Source organism: Trichoderma evansii, assembly GCF_050947405.1.
Source record: "Trichoderma evansii strain SZMC 28006 chromosome Unknown GGI43scaffold_24, whole genome shotgun sequence".
NCBI classification, from domain to species: domain Eukaryota; kingdom Fungi; phylum Ascomycota; class Sordariomycetes; order Hypocreales; family Hypocreaceae; genus Trichoderma; species Trichoderma evansii.
The window spans coordinates 197,857-224,025 of NW_028145182.1; the positions used below are offsets into that span (position 1 = coordinate 197,857).

Sequence of the window (26,169 nt, forward strand, 5' to 3'; positions counted from 1 at the left end):
TTGCTAGCAGCTATTGGCTATAACTTTCCGAGTGGCTTTCTCAGAGTTTATGACGAGTAATGAACGTCGCTTAGCTATCGCAAATGGAGACTTGCAGCCACTACGATATTAACATGACCATGGCAGCTTCAAGTTCATTATTCGTGTAATTATTCGTGTACTCTGTATCTCTAGTGTACCAAACGTCTATCCGTTTATCTTTATTACAAGAGGATATAAACCAGTATATCACATCATAAGACACAAAACCAATTGCTTACATCGTCTCCGCACACCATATTGCCCTTTTCATCAAGCGTTATTGCCCCCCATTGTTGTTCGCCATAATCTTCTGCCGGGGATGGCCCTAGTCCGTTTCTAATGCGATCCATCTCACCTCTCAGCCAATACGCCATGATATACCAGCATCTGCCCGTGGCGGCTGGAAAGTCTTCTTGGTATATGCTCAGAGCTTCAATCAGTCTTTGCTGAATATCAATATCATCAGTAGCCGTCCATGCTGGAACGAGGCACAGCGGTATGAAGCTGGCGCCGAGAGGCCGATACTGCGAGGCATCGTGAGCCAGTTTGATGACATCGTTGGCCATGTTATCCGCTTCTTCAACCATGTTCCCGTCATCGGCTCCATAGGCACGCAAATACCCGTTGAAAATTAGAGCACATGCTACTAAGAGGCCAAATGAAACTTGGTATTGGATACGCGTCTTTATAAATGCTTCCGTCGGCGATTTGGAGACAAGAGCATCAGTTAACTCCAGAGCGCCTTTCAGCAGCGGGATTTCGACACGCATCCGCTGATATGAAGTGGAAATGTCATCAATGTGTTTGGCGGGATCACGTATCAAGTCTGGAATTCGAGCGAGATTCTTTAGCTCCAGACTCACCATTTTTCGTGCGCCATGAGTAATGGGAGGTGGTGGACCAAAGGCGCGGTCCTTGAACCGCATGAACCAAGAGCTAAGCCGTATCCTAGGGTTAAATATAGCTTCCAGAATCTAGCCAAACATATATAGTAAGTAAAAGTCCAGGTGAGAATACTACTTTGGGCCACTCTGGAACTTACAACGGGTACATAGAGGGTGTCACGTATAGTTTCTTGAAACTGGTCTGAAGATTCCCCAGATTCTGCCGCTTCAAGCAAGTATGCAAGCCCTTCCCCATGACTCACTTTTTGGTCACTATCGTTTCCAATCCATCCCTACGTAATGGAAAGTAGCATGATTAGCCAGCGTAGATACAGGATATTGACACTTGTTTGTGCAGTTTACTTACTTGCAAAATTAACAGGATATATACGGCACACAGCGTATCTGCTTTGCTTGCTTTCTGTGGATCATCCAAGCAAGTTCTTAGAGCTTGCAATGCATTTACATACTTTGCCAGCGCGCCCCGAGACAAGGATGACTGCTCATGCCTTCGTACGTGTGGGTAGAATCCTACCATGGCCTCTACCGCCGCATCTAGAGCTTCATTGGTGCCCAGACGCCTAGGCAGATCCTTAAACCACGGGCCGTAGCAGCCGAGATCGTAGCTGGGATCGGTGATGTCCAAAAGAGAAATAAAAGCCCCTGATCGAGTAGAGTCTCTGCTGGACGCAATACTGATGATGGACACTGGACTCTCACTCTCGGCCCCAAATTGGGGAGATGCTCTGCTTCGGGCTTTCTTAGACGATCTGACTACCTGCAGATCCGTCTGATCTTTAAACTTGTATCGCAGCTGGCCACAGCCCACACAAGCGATCTTCAAGCGTGCGCACCGAGAGCAGGCGGGCGTGGCCATATCGCACTGGACGGTGTATATATTTAGCACTATTGATATCTCCCATCGAATCCTAGCGGAGCTGCTGCATAGAAGGCGCATGAGGGATGAACTATGCCAAGTGGCCTTGCATTTCCATTTCGGGAGCGACGATGGACTTGGAACGAACCTTTTTCTTCTGCTTCCTGCATGCTTCGCATCCGCGATAGGTTGGCACACCCGGCATGGTGGCGGCTGATTGAGCGGTACGTGTTGCCCGAACAGGCAATGGGGCTCAATTTATACTTGGACGAGGATGACACCGTTCCGGCTGTTGTGCGAGCAAGTGTGGGTGTGTGGTTTATATCGAGTGGGTTTAGGCTGTACTGATGGCTTGTCCAGCTGTCTGTTTTACTTCCATTGGCTTCACCCTCCGATATGTTGGTTGAAAATACTCACGCCGCCATACAGAGTAGAAGCAGTTGGAAGAAGAGAAATGCCAGATCAACTCGTGCAAGGCTTATTGCGAGGCTGAGTCGAAGGATTCGCGATGATGTCAAAGAGAGAGTCTCGCTCAAGGTGCTTCAGCTATGTCACGTCTCCACTCAATTAGCTCAATACGCGGCATTAATTGGCCAAAACCAACGAGACTTTCATCGGGTACGGCGCAGCGCTCAGCCTGATTAGGACAAGACTATCCTTTGTGGCTGATGCAGGTACGCATCTCGTTTCAACAAAAGAGTGATTCCAGGGGAGCTTCGAGACTTCTCGTGAGATTAAAACAGGTCACTCAGTACAACTTCGCTGGTTGATGGCTGTTATATACATCTTACTTATTTCTGTTGTCATCTATAGGCCAGATTTATCCGTCTGACCTCCATCACAACACCATCCTAACGCTAATACATGTACCTTGCACCACGATATGTGGAACTCATCAACAGAGCATATATATATCCAAAAGTATGCAAGCGTCAAATATATTAAATTCAAATGAATAAGAATAGTGAAACCTTATTGTTAGAAATATAATAATTGAAAACAGACATATTTATATGATTAAATCACTTCTTAATATGTATAATTGATTTGCTCAAGAAAATCACTTTTGGTGGGCGTGACGGCTTGCGCTTTGGTATTTACAAAACCCTGGCCCAAAATCTTTTTTGAGAATTGAGTGCACGAAACAAAAAGACCAAAAATAACAAATCCGTATCTTTAAAAATAGAGAAGGTAGATCGTTTCTTAACACACATGATTAGTTCGCCCATGATCGCTTTTTGGCCCCCTCGAATGCCTGCGCTTATTGGCTATGAGATCAGCACTAAAAGACTCTTGTTGCTCAAAAATGGCACATACAATTGTTATCATGTTTCCCTTTTGGCTACATATGTATTTGCACTGAATGATACGAATCGTGAAATGACTTATATATATAATAGACGAACTCGCAAGCCTTTTCAGTCTCGAAAATTAAACATAGCGCGCAATTTTAATAATTGCTTGTCAGCCTATCCTCCAACTTCTGTAATCTTACAATACTCTTTTTTTCATACCCTAATAAACGCAATGTTTGTCACAAGCTACACAAAGATATATATGGCTCTGAGCCAGCTTGCTATGCTTGCTACTGCAAGTCCCCTTGGAAAGCGCCAAGAACCACCTCTTCTTTCAATCTTTTTGCAGGGCAGTTGTCAAGGAACCGTAAGCTATGTAGAGATGGGCGCTGAAAATTCCTGTCAAGAGCTCGATGCAGATGCAGAGAGCTATTTATTGAACGCAAATTCAGTATCTTTCCAGCTGTATACTGGCGGTGGTTGCTCACAGCCCGTGGAGCAAACCACTGATGGGATCTGCTTATCGCCCGGAGTCCAGGTCACAGGAATCCAATGGCACTCAGGCCAGCAGCCGTTTAAGCGCGACAGGCTTGAAGGTTGGTAATTTCTTGTCAACGGGCGAAGATATCCAGGCGTTGGTGAACCACCTGGATTATCCAGTGTCAACTTTCTTTTTGACAATGGACAGCTACCACTTTAAAGCAGCGATGCTCAGACTTATGCAGCCAGTATAGCGGACTGGGTTACTAATGGAAATAATTCCGAAAGTGTTCATCAGGGAGCGCAGAAAATAGGGATATGGAGTGTGGAGAAGCAACAAGGCAATGTTGGGGCTGGCATTGCCTCATCGATCCAAAACATATCCTTTGATGCTGTATCATCAGGCGTAGCACCAGGAACAATAGGTGTTGAGTTTATGGCGGAGATCACTGCTAGTTCTGCTAAATTTGCTCAGTTGGTTACATTAGCTGTTGACTAATTCCCATCCATTGCCACCTGATCACCCTCCAAGGAGGAGTGGAGATGGAAAAATCTTCACTTTTCTTCAGGTGGCGCCGTATGGCGCAGCTTGGGAAATACACGCCATTTCCATCTAATTTCCATCTGGGCCTGGAGCTGAAAAGGAGCAACGTTAGAACTAGGTCCGGGGAAGAGTTGGTGGCTCATGATCGGCATAGGAGGGAAAACAGGCCTCGTTACCATCAGGAATACTAGAGCACTTATTGTTCAACTATAGTAAGTATACTGGGTAATACTACTGTTATTTTTTATGGTATAAATATATTGTATTGCCACTCTATAGAGAGCCTAACTGTTTTAAAAAAAAATCGAAGCCCCATGTTCTCTTCCCCTATCTTAGTAGTTATTTCCCAACGCTAGAATTTAGTGTTAGTCCATCGTTCAGTCTGTTGAAAGAAGTTGACTTACCGTGCCACAAGCTTCTTAGCGCTGACTTTCCCATCAAATAAAGCCTGGACTCCGTCAGGAATACCGTTTAGACCGTCTGGAAGTATCTCTACAGGATGTGGTTTGAATTTGCCTTCTGCCAGTAGATGACTCAAGTATCGATAGAAGAAATACGCAAATTCACCATCGGCGTATGCTTGTTCTTCATTGATAAAGCTGTGGGAGACGTGGTAAGCAGAAGAGACGAATGTGCGAGTGAACTTGATGTTCTCGGGAAACTTCCAGCTCTGGTCGGTTGGGGGATCCACCATATTGATGTGGCCGCCGCCCGACGCGAGAAGAACTTCATTAATACGCTCATAACTACCGTGTCCGGAAACAGCGTCAAATGCAATCTTAATTTGAGCAGACCCGGCGGCGTCAAGGATCTGGCGAGTCACATCTCCCTTTCGATAGTCGATAATGTGGTCTGCTGCGTTCAGGGATTGGACAAATTCGATTCCATTTCCAGCAACAGTGATTATGGGCCCAATCTTGCTCAGTTTAGCTAGCTGGAGGGCATATGCCCCAACGGCAGTTGCTCCCCCCCAAATCAAGATGGGCGTCTTTTGATTAGAATCACCAACAGTCGTAGGGAGGGGAACACCCAGATACTGATACAGAGCAAGAGCCGCTGTCATGAAGGACAAGGGAAGCCCAGCCCCTGATTCGAGGGAAATATTTGGGGGCAGACGGAAAGTAGTAGAGGCCGGGACGACAGTATACTCTGCATAAGTTCCATGAGGCTGGAACATTCTGTGGAAACCTGCAACACGGTCGCCCGGTTGGTATTCAAATACTTCAGACCCCACAGCTTCGATGATGCCAGCCACATCATCACCTGCGTTAATCGCCTTTGATTCGTCGCGGTTTTTGGTGATCTAGAGAAGTTAGCCTGTAGATAGCTCGGGGCCGAATAATTGCATCAATTACCTTCCAGTCCTTTGGATTTAGCCCGGCATAAGCAACTTTGATAAGAACATCCTTCGGCCCTGGCTTCCTAGAAGGCCGTAAGTAACAAAGCTAATTACCAAATCGAATGACTTACGGAATTTCAATTTCTCTCACAAAGCCTTTGTAAGTTGGCTGGCCATAGATAACGAGCTCCTGCATTTTGATGAGTTTTGTCTTCACTGAAGACAAGAATTGGCGAGAGAAATTCGTCTTGATCTTGTCTGAAGCTTTAACGCAGATTAAAGTTATAACTGTAGTGCTGCAGAGCCGAGCTGGTAATTGTTGTTCTTGTATTGACGGAATTTGGTAGAGAATCGATAGCCCGTCTGTATTACTGTAGAGCTGAGCTGATAATTATTGCTGTTGTATTGATGGAATCTGGCGAGGAATCGAGGTATATATATACTTATATTTGTATATACGTCTATATACACATCTACAATTCTATAATAGACTTGGATTATATCCAGGAACTTTTGTGGCTTGATTGTAAAACTGCCGTTTCTATAAATGCCGACAAAACTCCGCTGTACGTAACTCTGCTAGACAGCGATGTCGTCAAGCATCATTATCAGCTAAGCAAAGCCGCTTTACCAAAGTAGTGCTTATACTAACCAGGCGCCCGACACAAATTATTAATACACAAAAGTTACTACATAACCGAGGTTACCATAACCAATTATATCTTCTCTATAGCAAATTTATGTTGTAGTTAACAGTCAAGACTAGGAATTGTAAAAAAGGGTTGAATTTATCAGCTACGCTGATTAATTTCTACATTTATAATGTTACATTTTGGTACTATGAAATGCACATTCGTTGTGAGAAACTTCTTTCAAATTGAACTTGGGAAAGGCGAGATTTAAGTGCAATAGAAGCCAATCATCACGCCAAGGAAACCATGACTCCAATGGATCAGATATGGCATCAAGCGTTTTTGCTCTCAGGGGAACAGGCAATTAGTAAAGCAAAAGTTGATTTGGACAGCATCATAATGAACCATTGAACGATAAAGAAAGCGGCGAATTCAGCATGCCACAAGCCTTTAAACAAGAGCTAATACCGTACATTCTAGTAACGTCCTTGAGCATCGTCCCACTGTAATGCTACCCGCAGCATTGATTTCTATTTTATCCATCGATTACCATGACACTGTATAATGGATGAAAGATCATTTTGATTGGTGGACTGGCCAGTATCCGTGTCCAGTTAACCTTGGCACGGCCATAAATTGGCTCAGGCCCTCTGCGGCCTCGTCTTGGCTGAGGATGTCGTAGAGGTATGCGGCTTAATGCAACGAGGGTGGCGTAATCATGTTCAGAATGCGAAATTTCGTCCAATTTTTCATTTAGATGCAGTACTCTTAAGGGGGGCAGCGGTACTATCTGCCCGAGATCTATGAGAGATGAGTAGGTAAAGCCGATACCAGGGTGATTACTGATGAGTATGGTTAGGGGAGACGTAAGTAGATAGCAGTTCTGCGATTTGACGCTTGTCCTCCATGAATACTGCCGGCTGAGAATTGGCTAATATATGCGCCGGGCAGCAAACCTAATAGCTCCCCATATGTCGACAAGACTCCGCATAGTCTTCTACACTGGCTGGCTGAAAACGTTATTGGCCAGGGTTCATCTACATCAAGAACGGTTAATTCAATATATTCTACTGGTATTCCTGACTATAGTACTTACAAGTAACGAATTGTATAACATAGCAACCTTACTCTTATGGCATGAGTATGAACTCAGGCTAGCAATCTCTAATCTCGGTTGATCATGGTGCAAAATAGCTAGGGCATATCCATGAGATACCTAATCAATATGACCTTAATGTAACTATGTAGGGAGGCCTATATGCATGTGCTATAAATACATATAAGATGACGGCATACAAGCAAAATCTACTAGTTACGGCCAAGGCCGAGAACCTGCACACCATCATACTTACACAGCCAACCACGGCCGGTCGCAGGACGGTCGCCGGCTTCTAATTTTCATCGCAATCGATGGCGCGTACTCGAGCACTGTTGGTCCGGATGGAGGCCTCATCTTCAGCAGGTATTTGTTTCATTAGGCGCCCACCAACATGATTTGCTTATTAAAAAGATTCAGCGCCATACGAAGTACTATTAAAAAGGTCGTTAGTCAATTGAAAATACGGAAAAATGAGTGTATAGGCTTCATTGGGGTTTTTAAATTATAATACTATATGCGGTGCAATTCTTATTGTATTACTGCATAGACGTTGTTCTCTAGTTAACCGCGCGCAGGCCGCCACAACCTCGCACTTTCTGTGTCCTCCACAAGACTGAGGCCTCTATATCATCTCGTTATTATCTCTCTGAATGGTTTAGAATGGCCCTCATACCTTATAAACTGTTGGTTGCAGCATTTCTAATTTAAAACAAGCACTGATCTAATTAGTATTACCTCCTCGCCTCCCTTCACGTTTGTTGTCGGCCATGATCAGAAGGAGCATACGATCCATTCTGCCCTCATTGCACACCAGTCCGAAGCCCTGAAAGCGCTTGTTAATGAACAGACAAAAGAGGGCACAGAAGGACGTGTTATATGGGAGCACATACACGAAGATACGTTCAGCCGTTTTAGCCAATATTTATACACTGGGTACTACCTCGAAGCCGAGCCTAAGAGACGTAAAGGAGACGCAGCAACTCCCAAAAAATTCGAAACCAACAGATTTATTCCAAGTTTGGGCAGCAATGGATTCGAAGGTCTTGTTGCGCCTAAAAAGCAATTGTTATGGAACAAGTTTCTAGGGATGCACCCATTACCGCCAGAAAATGCTTCTGCTATGTGGTCACCTCCAGGTATTATTATTATGCCTGATGGCGACTATACTGAAGTATTCCTCTGCCATGCGCGGATGTATGTCCTCGCGAATCATTATGGAATAAAGGCTTTACAGATCTTGGCCCTCGCAAATTTACGTCAAATTTTAACCTTGATCAATCCTTCTGCTAAGGGCTGTGGCGATATAAATCGACTTGTGCGATATTGTTTTGGAACTGCTGATAAGGGATGTCAAGTTGATGAATTGAAATCGCTCGTCTGTTTGTACACTGCTTGTAAAGTGGAAATTCTATGGAGGAATGCCGAATTCAGAGACATTACGAGGACGTTGCCCGAATTTTCTTCAATGCTCATTGGAGAAATGCTTGCTCGACTGGATAGGAGCTTCCTCAATACGTACAACGGGAACATGAGGGCATTATTATTGGGCGTAGTTGAAATCAACAATTCGTTATAGCAAATGATAGAGAGAAAGCTGCAAAGTTATTTATACCAGAAGTAACTATGGATATCCCAACTCTGGCCACTTCATGTATGCCTCAACGCAGCCCTGTATCTCAACTACGACGATCACAAGATGTCGTTGGTCAACAAGCAGCTCTGTTCGAAATAAGGCTACGAAAAATCTATGCTCCAAATATTAGGCGCGGCGTAAGTCGTATTACACGTATAGACGTCACTCTATGTAATCGCTTGTAGGCCGCCCAATCTCCCACTTTCTGTGTACTCCGCATCCAGACTTCAAACCTACCTGTAATTGCGTCACCATCTGCTTCAGCTTTCAACATGGCTTCCATGCCCTACAAAGAGTCAGCTGCAGCAATCTTAAAGAAAATAGAAATAACACGCGCTGATCTAATTAGTATTACTTCTTCGCCTCCCTTTACATTTGTCGTTGGTCCAGATCAGAAAGAGCATACGATCCATGCAGCCCTCGTCGCACACCAGTCCGCAGCTTTGGCTGCGCTTATCAATGGAGGGATGAAAGAGTCTATAGAACGGCGCGTTATATGGAAAGAAATAAGCGAGGAAGTTTTCATTCGTTTCAGCCAATTTGTATACACTGGAGACTACGATGAAGTGCCGCCAAGCGAACGTGAGGTGAAGGCAGTAACTCCCTGCCGAGTAGCTCCCAGTCGAGTCATATATCCTAGTAGATTCTCAGGCTTGGACGTGGACTTGCACTTGCTTCGCGGAAATCCGAGATCAAGAGGATCTAAAAATAACGGTGTAGAAGAGAAAAGGCCGTTATGGGACAGATTCCTGGAGCTCTACCCATTACCGCCCTCGCGCCCTGCTTTCACCCCGCCGTCTGCTAGTTACGACTATACTGATGTATTCCTCTGCCATACGCGGATGTATATCTTTGCGGATTATTACGGAATTGATCCTTTGCAGATCTTGGCGCTCCATAAACTACGTCTAGCTTTGATACCATTCACGCTTTATGTCGAGAATTGTAGCGACATAATTCAGCTTGTACGAAACTGTTTTGAACAAACTGTCGATAAAGGAGGACAAGTCGATAGATTGAGATCGCTCGTCTGTTTGTATACTGCCTGTAAAGTGGAAGATTTGTGGACCAACCCTGAGTTTAGAGACCTTACAAAGACGTTGCCTGATTTTTCTGAAGGGCTCATTACGGCAATGCTGGAGCAGCTAGATTAGAAGTGTATTCTCATAGCTTCAATTGAAGGCAGCGTTATCGGCCGCAGTCAAAGTTAGCCAGTCATAGTGATAGCAAACAATACATTGCAAGCCGCAAAATTATTGACAGTAGCGCTGTATGGCATTTCCAATAGTATAACATCTCGCCTAGCAGTCATTTACACTTTTGGATCAGATAGCATTGAAGACGTTTCAGATATCCCAACTCTGGCTAGGTACCTACCTACCCGTGGCCCTGTATCTCAGCTATGTCGATCACGAAAAGTTGTTGGTCCATAATCAGCTTTAGCTTGAATTGGAGCAACGAAGAGTCTAATACTTCAACACAGCATATGGTCAAAGCACAGACTAGGATCAAGACTACAGCTGTCCTCGCATACTTCTCGCACACATTTGCTCAAAAGTCATTGGGCATGACCTTGGCAAAAGGGAGACACGAACAAGGGAGGAGACAAGTTCGAGGCTGATATAAGTAGAACCATCCGAAATCCTCCGTACGCAAGATGGTAATAAAACTAGTCTTTTGTGTACCTCGGGAGAACAGGATCTGCAACGGCGTGTTTTCTCTTACACGAAAGTGAAATCATGTGCATGACACTAAATCCCTTCCATGTTCCCTGTTTGGCCCCCAAGAGGCTTTGGAGTACATGCATACCGAGGCAGTGCCGTGTTACATAGTTTCTACTCCTTTTTCTCTGCATCTTAACTCAATTAGTGTCTGTAGGGAAGAACGAAACAGAAAAACGTGCATATCCGAGTTCCTTGCGCTACTTGGGGGCCCTTTCAAAATGGCGAAATCCTTCAAGTTAAGCGACACAGCTGCAGATAAATGGCCAATCGGTGTTTAGCTCAGGATCAGCTGAGGGTGACGACTTCATATACTTGAGACAAGCCCATCCAGTAATTACCTACTAGTTCAGCCTCGTTTTCGGAATAAATTGAAGAAAAAAGATAAAACAACGAAAAGTAAAGGAAGAAAGGTAAAGTCTGGAGGGAAAGATTGAGGGTCAGCTTGAAATGGTTTGGGTATCTTCACAGACTATCATAAGGTATTACTCGTTCGTTAAATTATTGAATGATAGCGACAGAAACGGATGGGGCAAACACCACCGTTCAAATCATGCCATCAAAAGAAAGAAAGAAGAAAAAAATTGCAAGGATTCATATAGAACGATATTTCCCTAGGAGATTTGTTGTTTTCTTTGCGCACGTGCTGTTGTTTCCTTGCCTTTGCCAGCATCTCTCTGCCTTTCCGCAAAGCCTCTCCCTCACTCCGGAGTAAGAAAACATATAAAAACAAGCACCACCAAAGCGTCATTCGAACAACAAAAAGAGAAAACATTTGATTTCCGCCCGACCCTTCCCCTCTTTGTCCCTTTCCGTCCCTAGCAATTCCATTTGCGCGCCGCCCTAAGCGTAGCAACAATCTTAAAAAAGAAAACCGGTACATAAAAAGGGGGGGGAATGCAGACATAATCGGGAAATACGAAAACCGATAGCAGCAACGAGATAAAACCAGCCACGCGTATATCACGAAGATATACCGCAAAGGTTTAGAGAATAAGAGATGTCATAAGACTAAGATCCGACCGGAACGCCATTCGTTCATCACACCCTTTGTGGACCACCGTAAACCCCGAAAATTTCCATCAAAAACCATCCAGTGATTTGTTTATAGCGACCCGCACCAGTGAGCCGTAACTCTGTCCCCTCTTTGTTTTCCGTCATCATGGCACTGTTCTTCTCAAAGAATAGAACCGAGACCGGGTCGTGAGAGGCGCTGATAATAAACCCATAGTCATGCGCGGTCGTTTTCCCGCGTTTTTCATTTTCAGTGCGCAAAAAAAGGAGAATTGCACATAAACCCATAAATAAGAGGAAAAAGAAAAAGACGAGGGTGATTGAGTTGTGTTTTTTGTTGTTTTTGTTTTTGTCTTTTTTTTTTCCCTTCTTGTAACGAAAGCCGCCTGTTGTGCTTCACGTCATAGCCATCACCTCAGCGTCAAAAGGTGGAGGGCTGTTCGGAGACATTGTATTCTACATAACCGTAGAAGCCAACAGGCGCGATTCGACATCGTCCATACCCATGCCGTCCATGCGAGGGCCTTCCATGCCTTGGAGCCGCTGTTCTATCGCCTGGAAGCGAGGCTCGTAGCCACCAGCGCGGGCCTCAATGTTCTCCATGCGCTTCTCAATGTTGTCCAGTCGCTGCTCGATACGCATCAAGCCCTGAGCCATATCGTGGCTCAGACGGTCCAGCTTGTTGGTGAAGGACCGGATCGAGGTCGCCAAGGGAGCATTCTCTTGGCCGGGGGTGCCGGAGGGGACGCGCGGCTCGTGGTTATGTCTCGGTTCCTGCAGGGCGAAGCGCCATTGGTTTCCCAGTTGGACCTCGCAGACGGCCTTTGCGCGGAAGGGACAGTCGATCTTGCGCGTCGACGGGTTGCGCTTCTTGGCGGTGCTGTTGTACTTGACGCCGCCGCGGTCGCAGACGAGGTCGTAGCGGGTAGGCTTGCCGTCGCGGTAGTTGGAGGCGCGGAGCTTGACAATGCCGTAGCCCTGGTCCTTGGCCACGCGCTGCACCGACGCCATCAGGTCGTCGAAGGTCCGGAAGATGCCCTCTGGCGGGGGCAGCAGCGCCGGCGGGGGAGTATTCGGCATCGCGATGAGTTGAGCCACGGTGGCGAACGCGAAAGGCGCGGGCCTTTTGTACTGGGGAGACGAGAAAAATTGGGCGGGACGATGCGCCTAGAGGGACTCAGCGAAGCGACGAGATGCTTCCTGAGGCGTGAATCGGTTGCAGTGACGGCGAAGAGCTCTTGGTGTGGTGTCGCGTTTGGGCGGGAGCGATGCTTGTTTGTACGGGTTGCAGGAATGCAGAGCAGAGAGAGGCCGGGCTGTGAGGATTTTTCCAATCCGCACTGTCGGCAGGTTCGAGTTTCAAGGTTTGGCGTTGATCCGGTCCGAGCGACGCGGGCCAGTAAGATTCGGGCGTTGGCAGCTGGCAGCAGTAGTGCTATAAGGTATTGGAGTACAGTGTAGGTGCGAGAAAAAGGGCAGCGCGTACAGGGCACTGCGCCGCAACTTATACCTTTTAGCTGGTTAGCGTTAGGGGATCCAGGCGCTAGCGCAGCTGCTAGAGGAGTGCTACAACCGTCTAGCTGCAGTAACTGAGGAGCACCCAGGCCCTGCTAGAGGCCCGTACACCTTGTTGGCTGACGCTGCCTCTGCTGCGAGTGCAAGCAAAAAGCAACGACAAAAGGGCATGTCATCGGCATGTCGCCCTTTTGTCTGCTCCGGAGCTCATGCCGCTGCTGCTGGGCACTTCTCTGCCACCCCCTCGTCTCTGCAGCAGCCGGCCGAGGGCGCTGACAGGGCCCGACGCTGTGCCGATTACGTATTTTCTGTCAGCTGTCGTTGCGGATTGCCGGTATTCGGCTGATGAGCGATGATGGCTAGGGGGAAAGGAAGTGCTAAATGGCGACTTGTTTTCTTGTTTGGGTGATAGCACAAGTCATCATTTGTTTCGCAAAAAAGAAGCCTTTAATTGTCTTGTTACGTATCTTCTAAATAGCTGCTGCTGCTGCTGCAGTTCAACTCGGCATCATCACGCATCGTGTGGCCCCATCACATTTCTGGAGGTGCGTGCATATGCAGATGGGACAACTCGTGCCTTAGCACTCTGCTGCCGCGTTACCGAGGTACTCCGTACCTGTCACTTCTAAATCGTCCCTAACTCTATCTCGTACACAGTACCGAGAGCAAGACCACGGCCTTAGTGCCAACGCTTCCGATTCTATCCCTGCTGGGGCGATTCTCAGGCACTATCACTGCAACCTGGGCCAATGGAGCACCTGGAGAAATAGCCTGCATCTGTTATACTTGGGAAATGCAGGACAGCCTCTTGAAATCTCCTTGCTGCAGTATCATGTATTGCAGTATGTGTGATCCAGCCCTAGATCAGCCACTCAGATTTCCTCCTACCCTAATAGACATCTTACAACCATCTGTAGCGCATATTGCTGCTAAACTTGGCAATGCTCAGCCATGATTATCGAGCACATCGTATTGACCACATCATCCAGTTTTTTCTGGGTGCAAATCATGGAACAAGCAGGGACAAGGATAAGCAGGGGCCGTTTCAAGCTTCCGGAACCAGCTCCATTGCACGTGACAAGCATCCTGTGGTGAAAGACAGAATGCAGCCCTTCGGAACTCGATGCAAGGAGGCCGCAGCTCAGGATATGGCACAGCCAATAGTACGTAATTGGCTTGACTACGCGGGCTTGACTACAGGTAGCAATGCGATCTAGGAGCATCTAGTAAGAATAATTACAACACTATTACAACATTACAACATGCTACTCTGCTGTCAGGTAGTAGTCCTGCCAATCCTGCTGTGCTGCGCAGAGCTACCGTCTGACTGTACCCTCTGCCTAGTATTCCCCGTATTAGTATCGGCGTTCAGTAATAAACACTTTCCGGTCTGGGATGCCGCGTTTCAAGGCGGTGGCCGGTACGGAGCCCAAGTACCTGTCAAGTACCGCCAGCCTCTGACGGCAAACACTTTTGGTGCAAAGTCAACCCGCGTGGCAACGTGGGTACGTACCTGATACGCCAGTCCCTGTCCTTGCGTCAACCCACTCTAACCCACGCGCCGCTGCTTATCACCAATTCCCAACCAACCCTTCTAGAATCGCCTCTCGCTCGCCCAGATCAGTGCTCATATCTGCGTGGGGGAACGTTGCTTTGATACGCCCGGATACGCCTCGCCAAATCCCACGTCTTTCGAGAGCGTGTAGAAGAGTCCGTGGCATTGACAGACATTGCTCGCCGCGCCCTCATCTCCCTCTCGCTTTGCTTGCTTAATTCGACCAATGGAGCACCAACCAGCTGCAGTTCCCGATGGGGACATTGCCAGCCAGATTGCCGCCGAGGAAAAGGCCATCAGTCTGGCGATGAAAAGGCTCAAACTTTTACACATCAAGGCAAGCTTCCCAACTTGCAATGAGACACTGGCATTAGGCGAGGCTAACCAGACATGTCAATATAGGAGCGCCAGCTGAGAAACACCATCCCCAAGATGCTGGAGCCTCTGGTGCAGAAGCACCCATCGCGTAAGACATCGCTCTCTTCCCCCTTTTGTCGTGCATGTCTACATCTACAAATACTAAAGCCCACTCTAGCAGACATTATGTATGCAGCCTTCATGAAGTCTGTCAACGATGCGCAGACATCTGTCAAGGAGTTTAACGAATTGATGAAGGATGACACAAGCAAGGCTGTCTTTGACCGCGCTAATAAAAGCAAGGAAGCAAATCCCCTTGGTATTGTGCCTTGGAAACACAAGGATTACCCGGATTGGTTTGTCATGGATAAGAATTGAACGCCATCTTGTTTCACAGTTTGTATTCCGTGTTTCTTGAGTAAGGGGTATTTTTATATGCGGTGAATGGTGTTCTTTGGAGTAGAGGCGCTGAGGCGGAACATGCACTTTTATTATTAGCCGGCTCACACACCCTCGACTTATGGCCAGGTCAATGGGAAATGCAAGAATGTTGATTGGAGTTTCTTTTTAGCATTAGTTAGATGGCTCCCAATGCCAGAATGTCATAATGAATTACTAGCTGTTATAATGCCTCAATAAACATGTATTATTTTTAACATGAGCAACGTAACTCATTGTAACCTACGGATAATTTATAGAAGGAAGATTCAAATTACCCAGCTAATGTGGGAAACAATCATACTTTAGTCGTCAATTTAAGAAAGTGTATTGCTGGACAGGAAGCGATTCCGTAGCGACTTGATTGATACTACATAGGGTAGCCCTGGGAAGACGGTGACGAATAGTGGGCAGCCGCTATGTAACCGGTGCACTGTTAACGTTGCAAGAATACTGCGGCTATATTTGGCTCTTGGCACAATTATAACAGAATTGAGAGATCATTTCAGCCTGGTCCTCTGAAAAAGGGTCTCAAAAGACTATCTGGGCAACATTCTCATGAGATAGCTCGAGCCGACTCTGCAATGGCCAAAACACTACGAAACATCGGATTCTCGACATCATCACCATTTTGCGCTAAGATAGTCCATATCTAAGATGCTCCAGAATAGTATGGGCCAAGGACTTGAGACGCATAGACGATATATGGGCGTTGGCCTTATGGCAGCAAAAATTCTTGCAGCTAAAAGTTGGCAGAAAGAAGCCCGCGATCACGTGCACTCAAAGCGGGGCCTTCACAGCCTGCTAGCGGCATTCTGATTCGCCAGCTTAGCGGGCACAATCTTTCAGGTCCGCCCACACAAAATTTCCCCAAATCTCGAAATTCCTCTTCCCTTGGTGAGATACTCAGAACAACCACCGAGCACCACCAGCAACAATGGCGTCCCACCGAGTCACCTACCGCCGCCGTAACGGGTGAGTTATTGCGTTCATATCCATCAGTTATTTGCGAAATACCACTCGAATTATTGCCAGCGCGCTGTCTTGCCGAACGAAGTAACTGACTGTCGATATTTTTGCAGCTACAACACCCGCTCCAACCGGACCCGAGTCATCAAGACTCCCGGTGGTGACATCCGAGTTCTGCACATCAAGAAGCGCGGAACCGTCCCCAAGTGCGGTGACTGCGGCTCCAAGCTCTCTGGTGTAAGTAGTGACCTTTGAACGAATTTTGCAACCCGAGAGAGATGGCCATGGAGGGGGAAGAGAGGAACATGGGCGACAAGCGACATAGACGATGGGATTCAAGGCATTCTTTACGACCTACGGGAAAATTTTGCACGTCGAAGAAACAAGAACGCCCAAACGCCGACGAAGCAACAAATGACCGCCCCGAATCTCTATCGCTTTCGCCTCACCCTCGCTCTCATTCTCCCATTCTCTCGACCGGAACATCTCAACAACCACCTTCACAACTACGAAAGAGACCAGCAGCTGACATGTATCACCATATAGATCCCCGCTCTCCGCCCCCGCGAGTACTCCCAGATCTCCAAGCCCCAGAAGACCGTCCAGCGTGCCTACGGCGGTTCCCGATGCGGTAACTGCGTTCGCGACAGAATCGTCCGCGCTTTCCTGATTGAGGAGCAGAAGATTGTCAAGAAGGTCATGAAGGAGCAGGAGGCTAGCCAGAAGAAGAAATAAATTAACCCTTTTTTTTTAAACTTTGGGAAGAAAAGAGATAAACACCCATTTCGACTTGCTGGAATTGTCTTTCTGTGTGCGCGGGAATGGCAAGGAACTCTTTTGGGGGTTTGGTTCATTGCTATGGTGTTCATTAGGGCAAAAATATCGGACTGCATGATACATTACGGCCGAGCCGAACCCATGGCCGGTCTGCTGCTGTCTTTAGGACTGCTATCCCGCTTGGTGATCTAAATGGAAACGAACATCAAGTTGGTACCTCTGAAATTGCCCTCTGTGAATTTGTGTGGCCAAAAAAGCAGGATTCGATCTTTTCGAGAAGTCGCCCAAACTACCAAAATTGGCTTCGAGAAGGAAATTCGAACAAATTGATTGGTGATTGAAACTATCCAAATTAGTAACAAGAAAAATGCCTATGAAATTGATATTTTCGCAATTCCAGCAGTCTCGTAACAAATTCCGTAAGTCACCATGACGTTCACGCAGGCAAAATATCAATATCAATCTGCCCCGCGATAGCTGAAAAAAACTTGAGCTTCGCACTACCACATTTCTCCAGCCAAAACTTCTCCATAACTAATGTCTGCCGCACCTTGAAACGAGATACCACATTTTTCTACACAATAACGACAATGCGCGGATCATTACGACTACAGAATAGCCTCCGGGCCAGCCACATATGTGCGCGCAGCACCCAAATAACACACAGCTCTCCACGACTATCAGCTCTAGCCAGCTCCAGCTTCGCATCGCATACAGCAACGAATACCCAATCCTCTCGCAATCACCTCCCCGACCCTTTCCGCAAATCCTTCCACACCTCCTCCAGCCTCTCCAAGAGCCGCGGCCGAAGCGACAGCCCTCCCGAGTCCCCGCCACCAACCAGCTTCAACGAGCTCGACGTACTGGGCAGCGTGCCCGTGCCATCGACGTCGGTGGACGTGTGCATGCACGACGGCTTTGGGCTGAACAGCGGTATCACGATCGAAGATGGCGACGGGGCGCTGCTGGTCAGCGGAGAGGCCTTTGCGTGGAGGCCGTGGGAGGTGATTGGGGAGAAGAAGCTTGTGAATGAGAAGGGGCAATTTGAGCTGCCGAGGGAGGCGTTTGGGTTGTTTGAGATGCTGTGGCCTCGACCTGGTATGTTTCATTTATTTGGTGCTTAGACTCTGAAGATATGTTTATACATATACCAGAGCTATCTACCTGTCTGCCTATATCATAGATAGAGAGAGCTAACAGCTGTGATTCATTTGAATAGATCTCCTGATTATCGGCGTGGGCAAACACAACTTGCCATTGAGCCCACAAACACGACAACTCATTTCGGAGCTGGGCATGAGGGTTGAGATGCTGGATACAAGAAACGCGGCGGCGCAGTTCAATCTGCTGGCGACGGAGCGAGGCGTGTCGGAGGTGGCGGCGGCTTTGATACCCATTGGCTGGGAAGAGGGAGTGGGTGTTCCTCCGTGATCCTTTATTATGTGAATTTCGAGCGGTGGTTGTACGATATAATGGTTGTATATATGATGGACTGGATGTAGAATAAGACCGTTGGCTTTGACGCTCTTTGGCTTGTATATTACTGGTAGCTACCTAGGTATTGAGATCATGTTGGCGAATCTCTGGATTAACGCTGAAAGACTATATTTCTTTGCTACGATTACAACATCTTTGTTATCTTATTTCATTATATAAGGTGTTGAATTAGACTATCCTAGTTAATTAATTCGTAGATGGGAATAAACTTGCAGTCATTGAGTTTCGAGTGGTATTTCTGCAAACATTAGCTTTTGCTGTCTATATAAGTACACATTTGATTAGGCTATTACAATATATTCTATACATCCACCTCATTGCATTTTCCCTAAATTATCCAAATATCCTAACAAGATCAATTTATTCCTACAATAACCAAGCCAATCGCAGCTATTCTCCAGCCCAATTCATAATCACATGCGAGTATGTTGTCATAGCTTCAGGGTAAGCCGCTGAAACGAGGCCGCTCCTTAGCGTCGCCTCACTAAAAAAAAAACGAAGCAGCAAAAAATCGATGGCATGTTAGCAGGGCCTCTTTCGCGCAATGACAAGCTTCCTCGGGAGCCCGTGACAATTGGTTGGCCACTAACGCAAATCCCCAAATCCGCCTTACTTTTATTTTTTTTCCAAACCCGTCCTTGGCAAAAAAAGATTGGAAAACCCTCCGACGGCGGCAGGCAACGTCACCGTGGGATTTTATTTTCTTACTGCAATGCATCTTCGCCAGTCAGTTGCTTGGCGACTTGGGACTGCCCATCCATCTTCTTTTATTCTTGCCGTGTAAATCTTTGCCTTGAAGCGGATTTACGTGACTCACCTGACTCTCTCATCTGCGACGAGGGAGAAGAATCTATCACGGGCTTTCTTTTTTACCTGTTTCTATCTCTCGATTCGATTCGAAAACCGATACCCGAGACTTTAACTAGACCTGCAGCTGCGTCATTCGATTTTTCTGCTGAGAGGGAGGAATCTGTTTCACACGGCCCTTTTTTGAAAGGAGCAAGCCGTTGGTTGCCGTTGTAGGCGAGCTCTTCGTCCCGGTTTGTTTGGGAGCAGCTTGCGGTGTTGTTTGACCGCTGCTTGTCTGCGCTAGGATTTTTGGTTTTGTTTTTTCTCTTCTTCTTTGTTTTTATAGCGATTTGCGCAACGCGATATAAAAGGTGGCGCGCTGTTCCTGGCCTTGAATTTCCCTTTGTTCTAGAACAATTCGAGCTTTGTTTGGCTGGGGGCGAATAATAGCAGCGACACCACGACGTCACCATCACGAATACCCGATCAAGAAGAGATAGCAAAAACACCAATTGGACCACCAACAACCAATCGCGCGAATGGCAAAGACAGCGCAAAGCAGCCCAGCTTCGGCGCCGGAGGCTCTCTCCACAGACGCTCACGCCACCGATCCTGCGTTGCTTCGCGATCATTCTCAGTTTAAGTCTTACAAGACGAGCCGCTTCGAGTACCCCGAGATTCGCGTCTTCTTCCGCCAGCATGTCAAGGCCGACCAGCTGCCCAAGAAGCCTGCGCCGCTGCCTTTACTGGTGTGTATCCCAGGCCTAGGTGGCTCGGTTGCGCAATTCCACCCGTTGTTGAGGAGCTTGGTTGACCTGGCGCCGTGTTTGGCCATTGATTGGCCTGGCGGTGGACGATCCAAGTTTGCGCCGACACAATGGGAGGCGTATACTTCAGAGGCGCTGATCGAGTTGCTGGAGGTGATCATTGAGGACCATCGCGACAAGGAGCACGACCAAGGCGTCGTCTTGATTGCGCATAGCATGGGAACCATCTTGTCGGCTGGCCTGGCAAATGCCAAGTTCCCACACAAGACATCTCTTGCCAAGCATGTTGTTGGATTGGTTGCGATTTGTCCTGTATCCGGACCGATGGACGAATCAAAAGCAAAAATGATTAAGCCGCTCCTCTGGATCCCTGGCTGGATCTTTACCCTCTGGCGCAAGTGGGATGGCAGAGGAGGACCCAGCAGCGCCAGCGTTGCGCGCTTCGTGGGAGGAGGCGCGCCAGATGAGCTGAAGCTCATGCAGTATCGATACAACCAGCAGAGCCGAACACCAGTATGGAGACGGATGGCATACGGCGCCTTGGCGACTCGATACGAAAATGGGAAGGCCATTGGCGGCATTCCTGGGCCTGAGGCCTGGGCGGGCTTGGATATTCCCGTCTTTCTCATTGGTGGTGAAAAGGATAATGTGACGCCGCCCAAGGAGGTGGACAAGGTCGTAAAAGCCTTTCACTCACTGGATGATAGTATGGTGCATGATGAAGCTCAACTGAGCGCATCGGAGCTGGACTCGCCTGCGTCGGTGAGCGGCTCAACACAGCTTGATGCTGATGTCAATGCCAATAACTTGACTGTCGAGGATGCAGAAGACAGCGATGCCAACGGCCCTTCAACACCCGTCGAGTATCAGCCAGACCTGCCCCCTCAGTCGCAACACCCCATGCGAGCTGTGCGATCCATCATCCTCACTGGCGCAGCCGCAAACCACACGCTCCTCTACTCCCCACGCACAGTTCGCGCCCTCGCCGGCCTCGTATCCGACTTTCTCGCTGAGCATATTACCCAGCGTCTCTCGCTCGCCTGGCAGCTCCAACACCTCTCCCGCGAGGGCAAGTGGGATGTCAAGAACCTCCTCAAGTGGCAGGGCGTCAAGCCTGTCTCTGAACCCATTGGTCCCAGCGGAAAGCCTGTCTTCCGCGTCATCAAGACGCTTCGTGAGGCTGACGACGTACACTGCCCGGCGGTCTTTGCTGAGAAATGGGGCCATGTCATTAAAGACGTGATTGACATCTCCAAGGACCAGCCTGTGTATGACCCGCGCGGTCTTGAGCGTCGCGGCATCCACTATCATAAATTCCCTACTGTGTCAAAGATCCCCCCTGACGGAGAGACAGTCGACCAGTTCATCAAGCTGGTTGATTCTATTCGCGAGGCTCAGCGCGAGCGCGCCGCCGCGGAAGGCTGGTCTGACCCTGAGCAGTGCGTTGTAGGCGTGCACTGTCATTACGGATACAATCGATCTGGCTACTTTGTTGTTTGCTACCTTGTCGAGAAGTGCGGGTTTGCGCTAGCAGATGCCATCGAGGCATTCAAAACAGCGCGACCAAACGGCATACGGCACTCGCATTTCCTGGATAAGTTGTACATGCGGTATAATCTCGAAGAGAGACCCGTCGAGAATTGATTTCTCCGCGTCTCCCTCACTCTCTTTTTATTTGGGCTCCCTCCCTCTCTGGTTAAGAATATGGGAGGAATATAGGATGGAATAGATGGAAACATGGTATGGTACCCCACGGGTAAATATGATACGATATGGGCATTGATGGAATTTTCACTTTCAACAAGAAAGGACAAAAAATGGCTTTTAATGATAATTTTTGGGCGTTAAAGCGGATTAAGATGGAGAGAGAGATATGATATCCTTTGGTGTGTTTGTATCCATTATATACCTATATTGAGAGAAAAACAAATCGCACTCTTTCTTTCAGTGTTATTCTAAAACACTTGTAAAAAGCGAAAAAACAAAACTCTGTCTGTGTCTGTGTGTACTAATACCGATTGCTATGCCAGATGCGAAATCGCAATCTAAAATGAAAAATATGCCCGTGTCTAAATCATCACCTTCATCTCAGCACATGTATGAAAAAAAAAAGAAAAAAGAAAAAACACATCTACTCTAAGTAGTCGCGTTTTTAAGCCTCAACCACCTCCTCTAATGCGTGATATGGCTCCTTAACACTCATCTCACCAGCCGGCATGTCCAACTTGACCTTGGCTGTCTTTTCTCTAAGCTCCTTAGTGATGTCCTCAACATCAACGTCCAAGTAATGGCGCAAGTAGCGACCAACGTCCGTGTTCTCGACGTTACCACGAATCTTATCCGTGCCAGGGCCACCAGAAGAGTAAATGTTGACGTCCACGGCGGTATGCCCGTGAGTACTCCAGCCGATGTGAGCGCGGAGGGAGATTATGGCGGAGAAGATCTCGAGCGAGGCATCGGCGTGGTCTGCCAGGGCTGAGAGCTCGTCGTCGGAGGCATTGGAGATGCCGAGGCCGGGGATGACAAGCTCGTTGTTGATCCACTTCTTGAGGTCGGCTTTGGAGGATGATGTGGCTGCTGCGTAGGCGCGAAGCTTGGCAGCAAGGAATTCAGTTGAGGAAGCAGCGTTGGCAAGAGCGCGGGGGTACCAGTTGTATACGGGCAGATGGCCAGGCTCTTGGATGGCCGTGGCGAGACCGCCGGTTTCGTGGTCGCTGGTGGAAACGAGGACGGTCTCAGTCTCGCTGTTGGCGATGAAGTCAATTACTGCCTTGAAGGTCTTGTCGTACTCGAGGACCTCGCGGACCTGGGCGGCAGGATCGTTGTTGTGGCCGGCGTGGTCGACACGGCTTCCCTCGATCATAAGGAAGAAGCCCTTGTCGGAGTGCTTGGTTGCCTTTTCGAGGGCTCGCAGGGCGGCGGTGGCCATCTCACTCAGGCTGGGGTACACATCGTTTTGCTTTTGTCTGTCGATTTCAAAGGGAACGTCACGCTCAGCAAAGAGACCGAGGAAAGGAAGGGGCACTTTGTTGCCGCCGTCGAGGGCATCGAAGCCTTGGCGATTGTTGGCGTAGTTCCAGCCGTGCTTCTCCTGAGCCAAGCGGGTAACATCGATGTCATCTGCACGGCATCCGCCCTCAGTGGTGTTGGGAAGGAAATGGCAGCGGCCACCACCCAGCATAAGATCGACAGAGCGGCCTAGAACACCCTCACCAATCTCCTGAAGCGCGATGGAGTCTTGCATATCTCGCCTCAGGACGTGGCTAGCGAAGCAAGCGGGCGTGGCATCCGTGATATCGGTTGTGACGACGAGTCCGGTTGTGTATCCGCTCCTCTTTGCCGCCTCCATGACCGATCCGCATGGCTGGGAGTCGGGGAGGACTGAGATTGCACCGTTGTAGCTCTTGAGACCGCAGGAGAAGGCGGTGGCGCCTGCAGCGCTGTCGGTCACCAGGGAGTTGGTGGAGCGCGTGCGGCTGGTACCCCAGAAATGCTTGTCCAAAGTAAGAGTGTCATTTTCGGGCAGGTTGTAGATGTATTGTCGGTAGCCTCGAGTCAAAGTGAGGGAAGCCGGCCCCATGCCATCAGAGACCATGAAGACTAGGTTACGCTTGGCAGCGACCTTGTTGTCGTTGTGATGGGTTTGCGAGGCATGTTGGATCCATACGGCAGCAACGACGAAAGCGGCAGTGGCAACGAGGCCCCAGACGAAGAAGATGATCTCGCGGACCCGTGAGGAGCGAAGGCCCGTCTTTTGCGGGAGAGGCTCGCTGGCCTCGCCGCCGTTGGATAGGAGAGGACTGCGCTCGGACGACTTTTCGCTTGTATTAGCTTCCAGGATGGAACATGAAATTTAAAACCACTGAGACTTACCATTCTGTCCACCTTTCGTGTAGTGCTCTGCTCTGCTCTGGTTGCTGGGCCTGAGCAGGAGCGGTGATGGGATCTCCACGTTTAGAGTCACAAGGCTGGCAACGGCAAGATGATATACTTGCGCAGTGCCTCCTGCGTCACAGGCCACCGCTGTAGCGGGTAGCTAGCGGCCATAAGCCCTATAGAGTTGCATCTAGACCCTAGATCGGCTGTGGTGGGGCGCTGCGGCTGGCCCAAGACAGTGAGAGGTCGCGTGCCAGTTGCGTCGGGAGTTGCATCATAGGGCCAGTAATATCAGGGAAAAGGTCGAGAAATATACTCCGCAGCGGTCTAAGACAGCAGTAAGCCGTCCCGTGATGTTGGTGGTTGGTGCTGGTGCTGCAGGTGACTGAGTGCGGAGGCATCGACTGAGAATGGCGATGACGGCAATCTCGAACAGAAATCTGCGAGACAATGGCGGATGAGGATCAACAAATAATAAACCGAGGGAGTAAAATAGCCATGGAGTGAAGCTCGTCTTTCTTGGTTGGCTGGTTGGTGGTGATGTGATGGGCGATGGCCCGATGAGATCTCACAGCGCTTATGTTGGCATGTCGATGGCGCATTTTGTGGGGAGTCGTTCGGAATCCGGGGCTGGTGGAGATGGATGCTGCGCCAACATGATGGAAGCAGCTGTATGCATAGATGGAGCGAGAAGAGAGGCATCTCACATAATTATGATGAGTAATGCGGATGGGAGGATATTAGTAAAAATGTAGAGACAATTAGATGCTATTTACAGAGAGACAGAGCGTATGTGATAACGCGGCATTCCGGTTGCATGTATCGATAAGAGACCTTCCCAGTTTATACTTACAGCTTCTATCGCCGCCTGCTCGCCTTCGTTATCCGCCATCTTAACCTTTTTGTGTCCACCATTTTCTGTGTCTACCACTTCCAAGACCATACTGGCCATTCACAAATGATATCAAGCTTGTCTCTGATTCACTGCCAGCGTCTCTTTATCTATATCCGCAACCCCCATGATATCTTCCCTGATGGCGTACAAAGTGTTACCTGCTACTCTGGCTCTCCTCATGTCCTGCGCTTTCAGAGCAACCGGGTAGTGCAAACATGTCCTTTTATGCCTGCACAAGATGCCAAGGCGCCTTGTGCGGCGTCCTGCGGGAAGAGGGAGACAAAAACAAGCCGCGTGCGACAGCCTCAGAGAAGAGAGACGCATTTGCTGAACAGCCTTCTGTGGCCTGCGACAGGCTCTTTTACGAACAAATGCCACGCCTTGGCTTAGTTGAAGGGCGCTTTCACTATCTGACAGCTGTGTGTGCTCAGCAAATGCATACTACAAACGGTGAAACTTCATGCAATTTTCATTTTTGCCATCCTTTGGGCAGTTGACTGAAGCATGATAGGCCAACACGCGGTGGCATTCACCGTTTTTGCGGTTACATCGATAATAAGCCCGACTGTCGGGTGTTTTATGTGCTGGCTCATATCGAGTTTGCAAGCAATAGCACGGTGCGTGGTGCAATCGTCCGGCCCATGCCCTACGTGAAGCATTCTATAAAGGCCATGCATAGAGACAGACAGAGAGAGAGAGCTGCATGAAGCCACCGGCATCAATACAAAAGAGAAAAAATTACAAAAAGCATCGACTTGATCTAAAAAGCCCACAATAATCACAATGTGCACTTACATCATGATCTTATACCACTGCGGCTGCTATGGGTCTATCGCTTGTCACACCTCTTGTTCCCAGATCATGTCTGAGATCCACCGCATCAACGACCCAGAGGCTTGGCAGGGCGAGGGGCTAAGCCAGCTGCCATTTTATATGCCCGACGAGTGCGATCCATGGTGGCATAATACCATCCTGGTCCCAAAGGCGGCCTTTTGCGACCGATTCTGGGTCAATGACTGTCCGTCTGAGCAGAGGATGGACGAGTGGCCAGAGTACTATTAACAGCCACGGAAATGAGAAGAATAATCTACAAAGGCACTATAAACTATACATGCCATCGGAGAACTACAAAAGAGGAGGCTTGCTAGAGTTAAGAAAAAAAGGCAGAGAGATACCTTATCTGGGGTAGTTTGCG

The 26,169-nt window shown here is 48.3% G+C and overlaps 11 protein-coding genes across 11 annotated transcripts; 7 read left to right on the plus strand and 4 right to left on the minus strand.

Annotated features, from left to right (window-relative positions):
- Positions 1-127: 127 nt before the first annotated feature.
- GGI43DRAFT_414934 (Zn(II)2Cys6 transcription factor domain-containing protein) lies at positions 128-2,649 on the minus strand. The gene is made up of 5 exons (XM_083207097.1): positions 2,597-2,649; positions 1,931-2,457; positions 1,273-1,788; positions 1,064-1,198; positions 128-995 (listed from the first exon to the last, which is right to left on the minus strand). Exons 2-5 carry the CDS (start codon positions 1,985-1,987, stop codon positions 234-236), a joined length of 1,470 nt encoding a protein of 489 aa, XP_083056844.1. The 5' UTR covers positions 1,988-2,457; positions 2,597-2,649; the 3' UTR covers positions 128-233.
- A 636-nt stretch (positions 2,650-3,285) lies between these two features.
- Positions 3,286-4,075, plus strand: GGI43DRAFT_414935 (uncharacterized protein). Its single transcript, XM_083207098.1, has one exon. The coding sequence runs from the start codon at positions 3,310-3,312 to the stop codon at positions 3,679-3,681; it is 372 nt and encodes a 123-aa protein (XP_083056845.1). The 5' UTR covers positions 3,286-3,309; the 3' UTR covers positions 3,682-4,075.
- Positions 4,076-4,367: 292 nt separating this feature from the next.
- Positions 4,368-5,783, minus strand: GGI43DRAFT_414936 (chaperonin 10-like protein). The gene is made up of 4 exons (XM_083207099.1): positions 5,572-5,783; positions 5,457-5,523; positions 4,506-5,404; positions 4,368-4,453 (listed from the first exon to the last, which is right to left on the minus strand). Exons 1-4 carry the CDS (start codon positions 5,634-5,636, stop codon positions 4,441-4,443), a joined length of 1,044 nt encoding a protein of 347 aa, XP_083056846.1. The 5' UTR covers positions 5,637-5,783; the 3' UTR covers positions 4,368-4,440.
- A 1,588-nt stretch (positions 5,784-7,371) lies between these two features.
- On the plus strand, positions 7,372-8,962 carry GGI43DRAFT_414940 (BTB/POZ domain-containing protein). The gene is made up of 2 exons (XM_083207100.1): positions 7,372-7,854; positions 7,901-8,962. The coding sequence occupies exons 1-2, from the start codon at positions 7,832-7,834 to the stop codon at positions 8,745-8,747; spliced, it is 870 nt and encodes a 289-aa protein (XP_083056847.1). The 5' UTR covers positions 7,372-7,831; the 3' UTR covers positions 8,748-8,962.
- Positions 8,963-9,062: 100 nt separating this feature from the next.
- On the plus strand, positions 9,063-10,082 carry GGI43DRAFT_208445 (uncharacterized protein). The gene has a single exon (XM_083200160.1). It carries the CDS (start codon positions 9,077-9,079, stop codon positions 9,956-9,958), a length of 882 nt encoding a protein of 293 aa, XP_083056848.1. The 5' UTR covers positions 9,063-9,076; the 3' UTR covers positions 9,959-10,082.
- Positions 10,083-11,866: 1,784 nt separating this feature from the next.
- Positions 11,867-13,143, minus strand: GGI43DRAFT_208568 (uncharacterized protein). Its single transcript, XM_083200165.1, has 2 exons — positions 13,113-13,143; positions 11,867-13,049 (listed from the first exon to the last, which is right to left on the minus strand). Exon 2 carries the CDS (start codon positions 12,617-12,619, stop codon positions 11,996-11,998), a length of 624 nt encoding a protein of 207 aa, XP_083056849.1. The 5' UTR covers positions 12,620-13,049; positions 13,113-13,143; the 3' UTR covers positions 11,867-11,995.
- An 852-nt stretch (positions 13,144-13,995) lies between these two features.
- Positions 13,996-15,344, plus strand: GGI43DRAFT_387306 (uncharacterized protein; the record flags this gene model as incomplete). The annotated part of the gene is made up of 3 exons (XM_083203911.1): positions 13,996-14,217; positions 15,012-15,075; positions 15,145-15,344. 3 exons carry the CDS (start codon positions 13,996-13,998, stop codon positions 15,342-15,344), a joined length of 486 nt encoding a protein of 161 aa, XP_083056850.1.
- Positions 15,345-15,645: 301 nt separating this feature from the next.
- On the plus strand, positions 15,646-17,424 carry GGI43DRAFT_208453 (60S ribosomal protein eL34). Its single transcript, XM_083200161.1, has 3 exons — positions 15,646-16,379; positions 16,487-16,610; positions 16,920-17,424. Exons 1-3 carry the CDS (start codon positions 16,342-16,344, stop codon positions 17,106-17,108), a joined length of 351 nt encoding a protein of 116 aa, XP_083056851.1. The 5' UTR covers positions 15,646-16,341; the 3' UTR covers positions 17,109-17,424.
- Positions 17,425-17,740: 316 nt separating this feature from the next.
- GGI43DRAFT_387308 (NADH dehydrogenase 1 alpha subcomplex assembly factor 3) lies at positions 17,741-18,581 on the plus strand (the record flags this gene model as incomplete). The annotated part of the gene is made up of 2 exons (XM_083203912.1): positions 17,741-18,248; positions 18,370-18,581. The coding sequence occupies 2 exons, from the start codon at positions 17,741-17,743 to the stop codon at positions 18,579-18,581; spliced, it is 720 nt and encodes a 239-aa protein (XP_083056852.1).
- Positions 18,582-19,822: 1,241 nt separating this feature from the next.
- GGI43DRAFT_208561 (triacylglycerol lipase) lies at positions 19,823-22,101 on the plus strand. The gene has a single exon (XM_083200164.1). The coding sequence runs from the start codon at positions 19,976-19,978 to the stop codon at positions 21,845-21,847; it is 1,872 nt and encodes a 623-aa protein (XP_083056853.1). The 5' UTR covers positions 19,823-19,975; the 3' UTR covers positions 21,848-22,101.
- GGI43DRAFT_208560 (alkaline phosphatase) lies at positions 22,102-24,242 on the minus strand. The gene is made up of 2 exons (XM_083200163.1): positions 24,077-24,242; positions 22,102-24,017 (listed from the first exon to the last, which is right to left on the minus strand). The coding sequence occupies exons 1-2, from the start codon at positions 24,077-24,079 to the stop codon at positions 22,356-22,358; spliced, it is 1,665 nt and encodes a 554-aa protein (XP_083056854.1). The 5' UTR covers positions 24,080-24,242; the 3' UTR covers positions 22,102-22,355.
- Positions 24,243-26,169: the final 1,927 nt, after the last annotated feature.

Coding starts and splice junctions, on each gene's coding strand:
- GGI43DRAFT_414934 (XM_083207097.1), bottom strand. CDS start 1,987: ATGCCGGGTGTGCCAACCTATCGCGGATGCGAAGCATGCAGGAAGCAG. Junction 1,199..1,272: donor ATATCCTGTTAATTTTGCAA/GTAAGTAAACTG, acceptor TCCATTACGTAG/GGATGGATTGGAAACGATAG. Junction 996..1,063: donor ACACCCTCTATGTACCCGTT/GTAAGTTCCAGA, acceptor ATGTTTGGCTAG/ATTCTGGAAGCTATATTTAA.
- GGI43DRAFT_414935 (XM_083207098.1), top strand. CDS start 3,310: ATGTTTGTCACAAGCTACACAAAGATATATATGGCTCTGAGCCAGCTT.
- GGI43DRAFT_414936 (XM_083207099.1), bottom strand. CDS start 5,636: ATGCAGGAGCTCGTTATCTATGGCCAGCCAACTTACAAAGGCTTTGTG. Junction 5,524..5,571: donor GTGAGAGAAATTGAAATTCC/GTAAGTCATTCG, acceptor ACGGCCTTCTAG/GAAGCCAGGGCCGAAGGATG. Junction 5,405..5,456: donor TAAATCCAAAGGACTGGAAG/GTAATTGATGCA, acceptor TAACTTCTCTAG/ATCACCAAAAACCGCGACGA.
- GGI43DRAFT_414940 (XM_083207100.1), top strand. CDS start 7,832: ATGGCCCTCATACCTTATAAACT. Junction 7,855..7,900: donor GCCCTCATACCTTATAAACT/GTTGGTTGCAGC, acceptor TGATCTAATTAG/TATTACCTCCTCGCCTCCCT.
- GGI43DRAFT_208445 (XM_083200160.1), top strand. CDS start 9,077: ATGGCTTCCATGCCCTACAAAGAGTCAGCTGCAGCAATCTTAAAGAAA.
- GGI43DRAFT_208568 (XM_083200165.1), bottom strand. CDS start 12,619: ATGCCGAATACTCCCCCGCCGGCGCTGCTGCCCCCGCCAGAGGGCATC.
- GGI43DRAFT_208453 (XM_083200161.1), top strand. CDS start 16,342: ATGGCGTCCCACCGAGTCACCTACCGCCGCCGTAACGG. Junction 16,380..16,486: donor ACCTACCGCCGCCGTAACGG/GTGAGTTATTGC, acceptor ATATTTTTGCAG/CTACAACACCCGCTCCAACC. Junction 16,611..16,919: donor GCGGCTCCAAGCTCTCTGGT/GTAAGTAGTGAC, acceptor ATCACCATATAG/ATCCCCGCTCTCCGCCCCCG.
- GGI43DRAFT_208561 (XM_083200164.1), top strand. CDS start 19,976: ATGGCAAAGACAGCGCAAAGCAGCCCAGCTTCGGCGCCGGAGGCTCTC.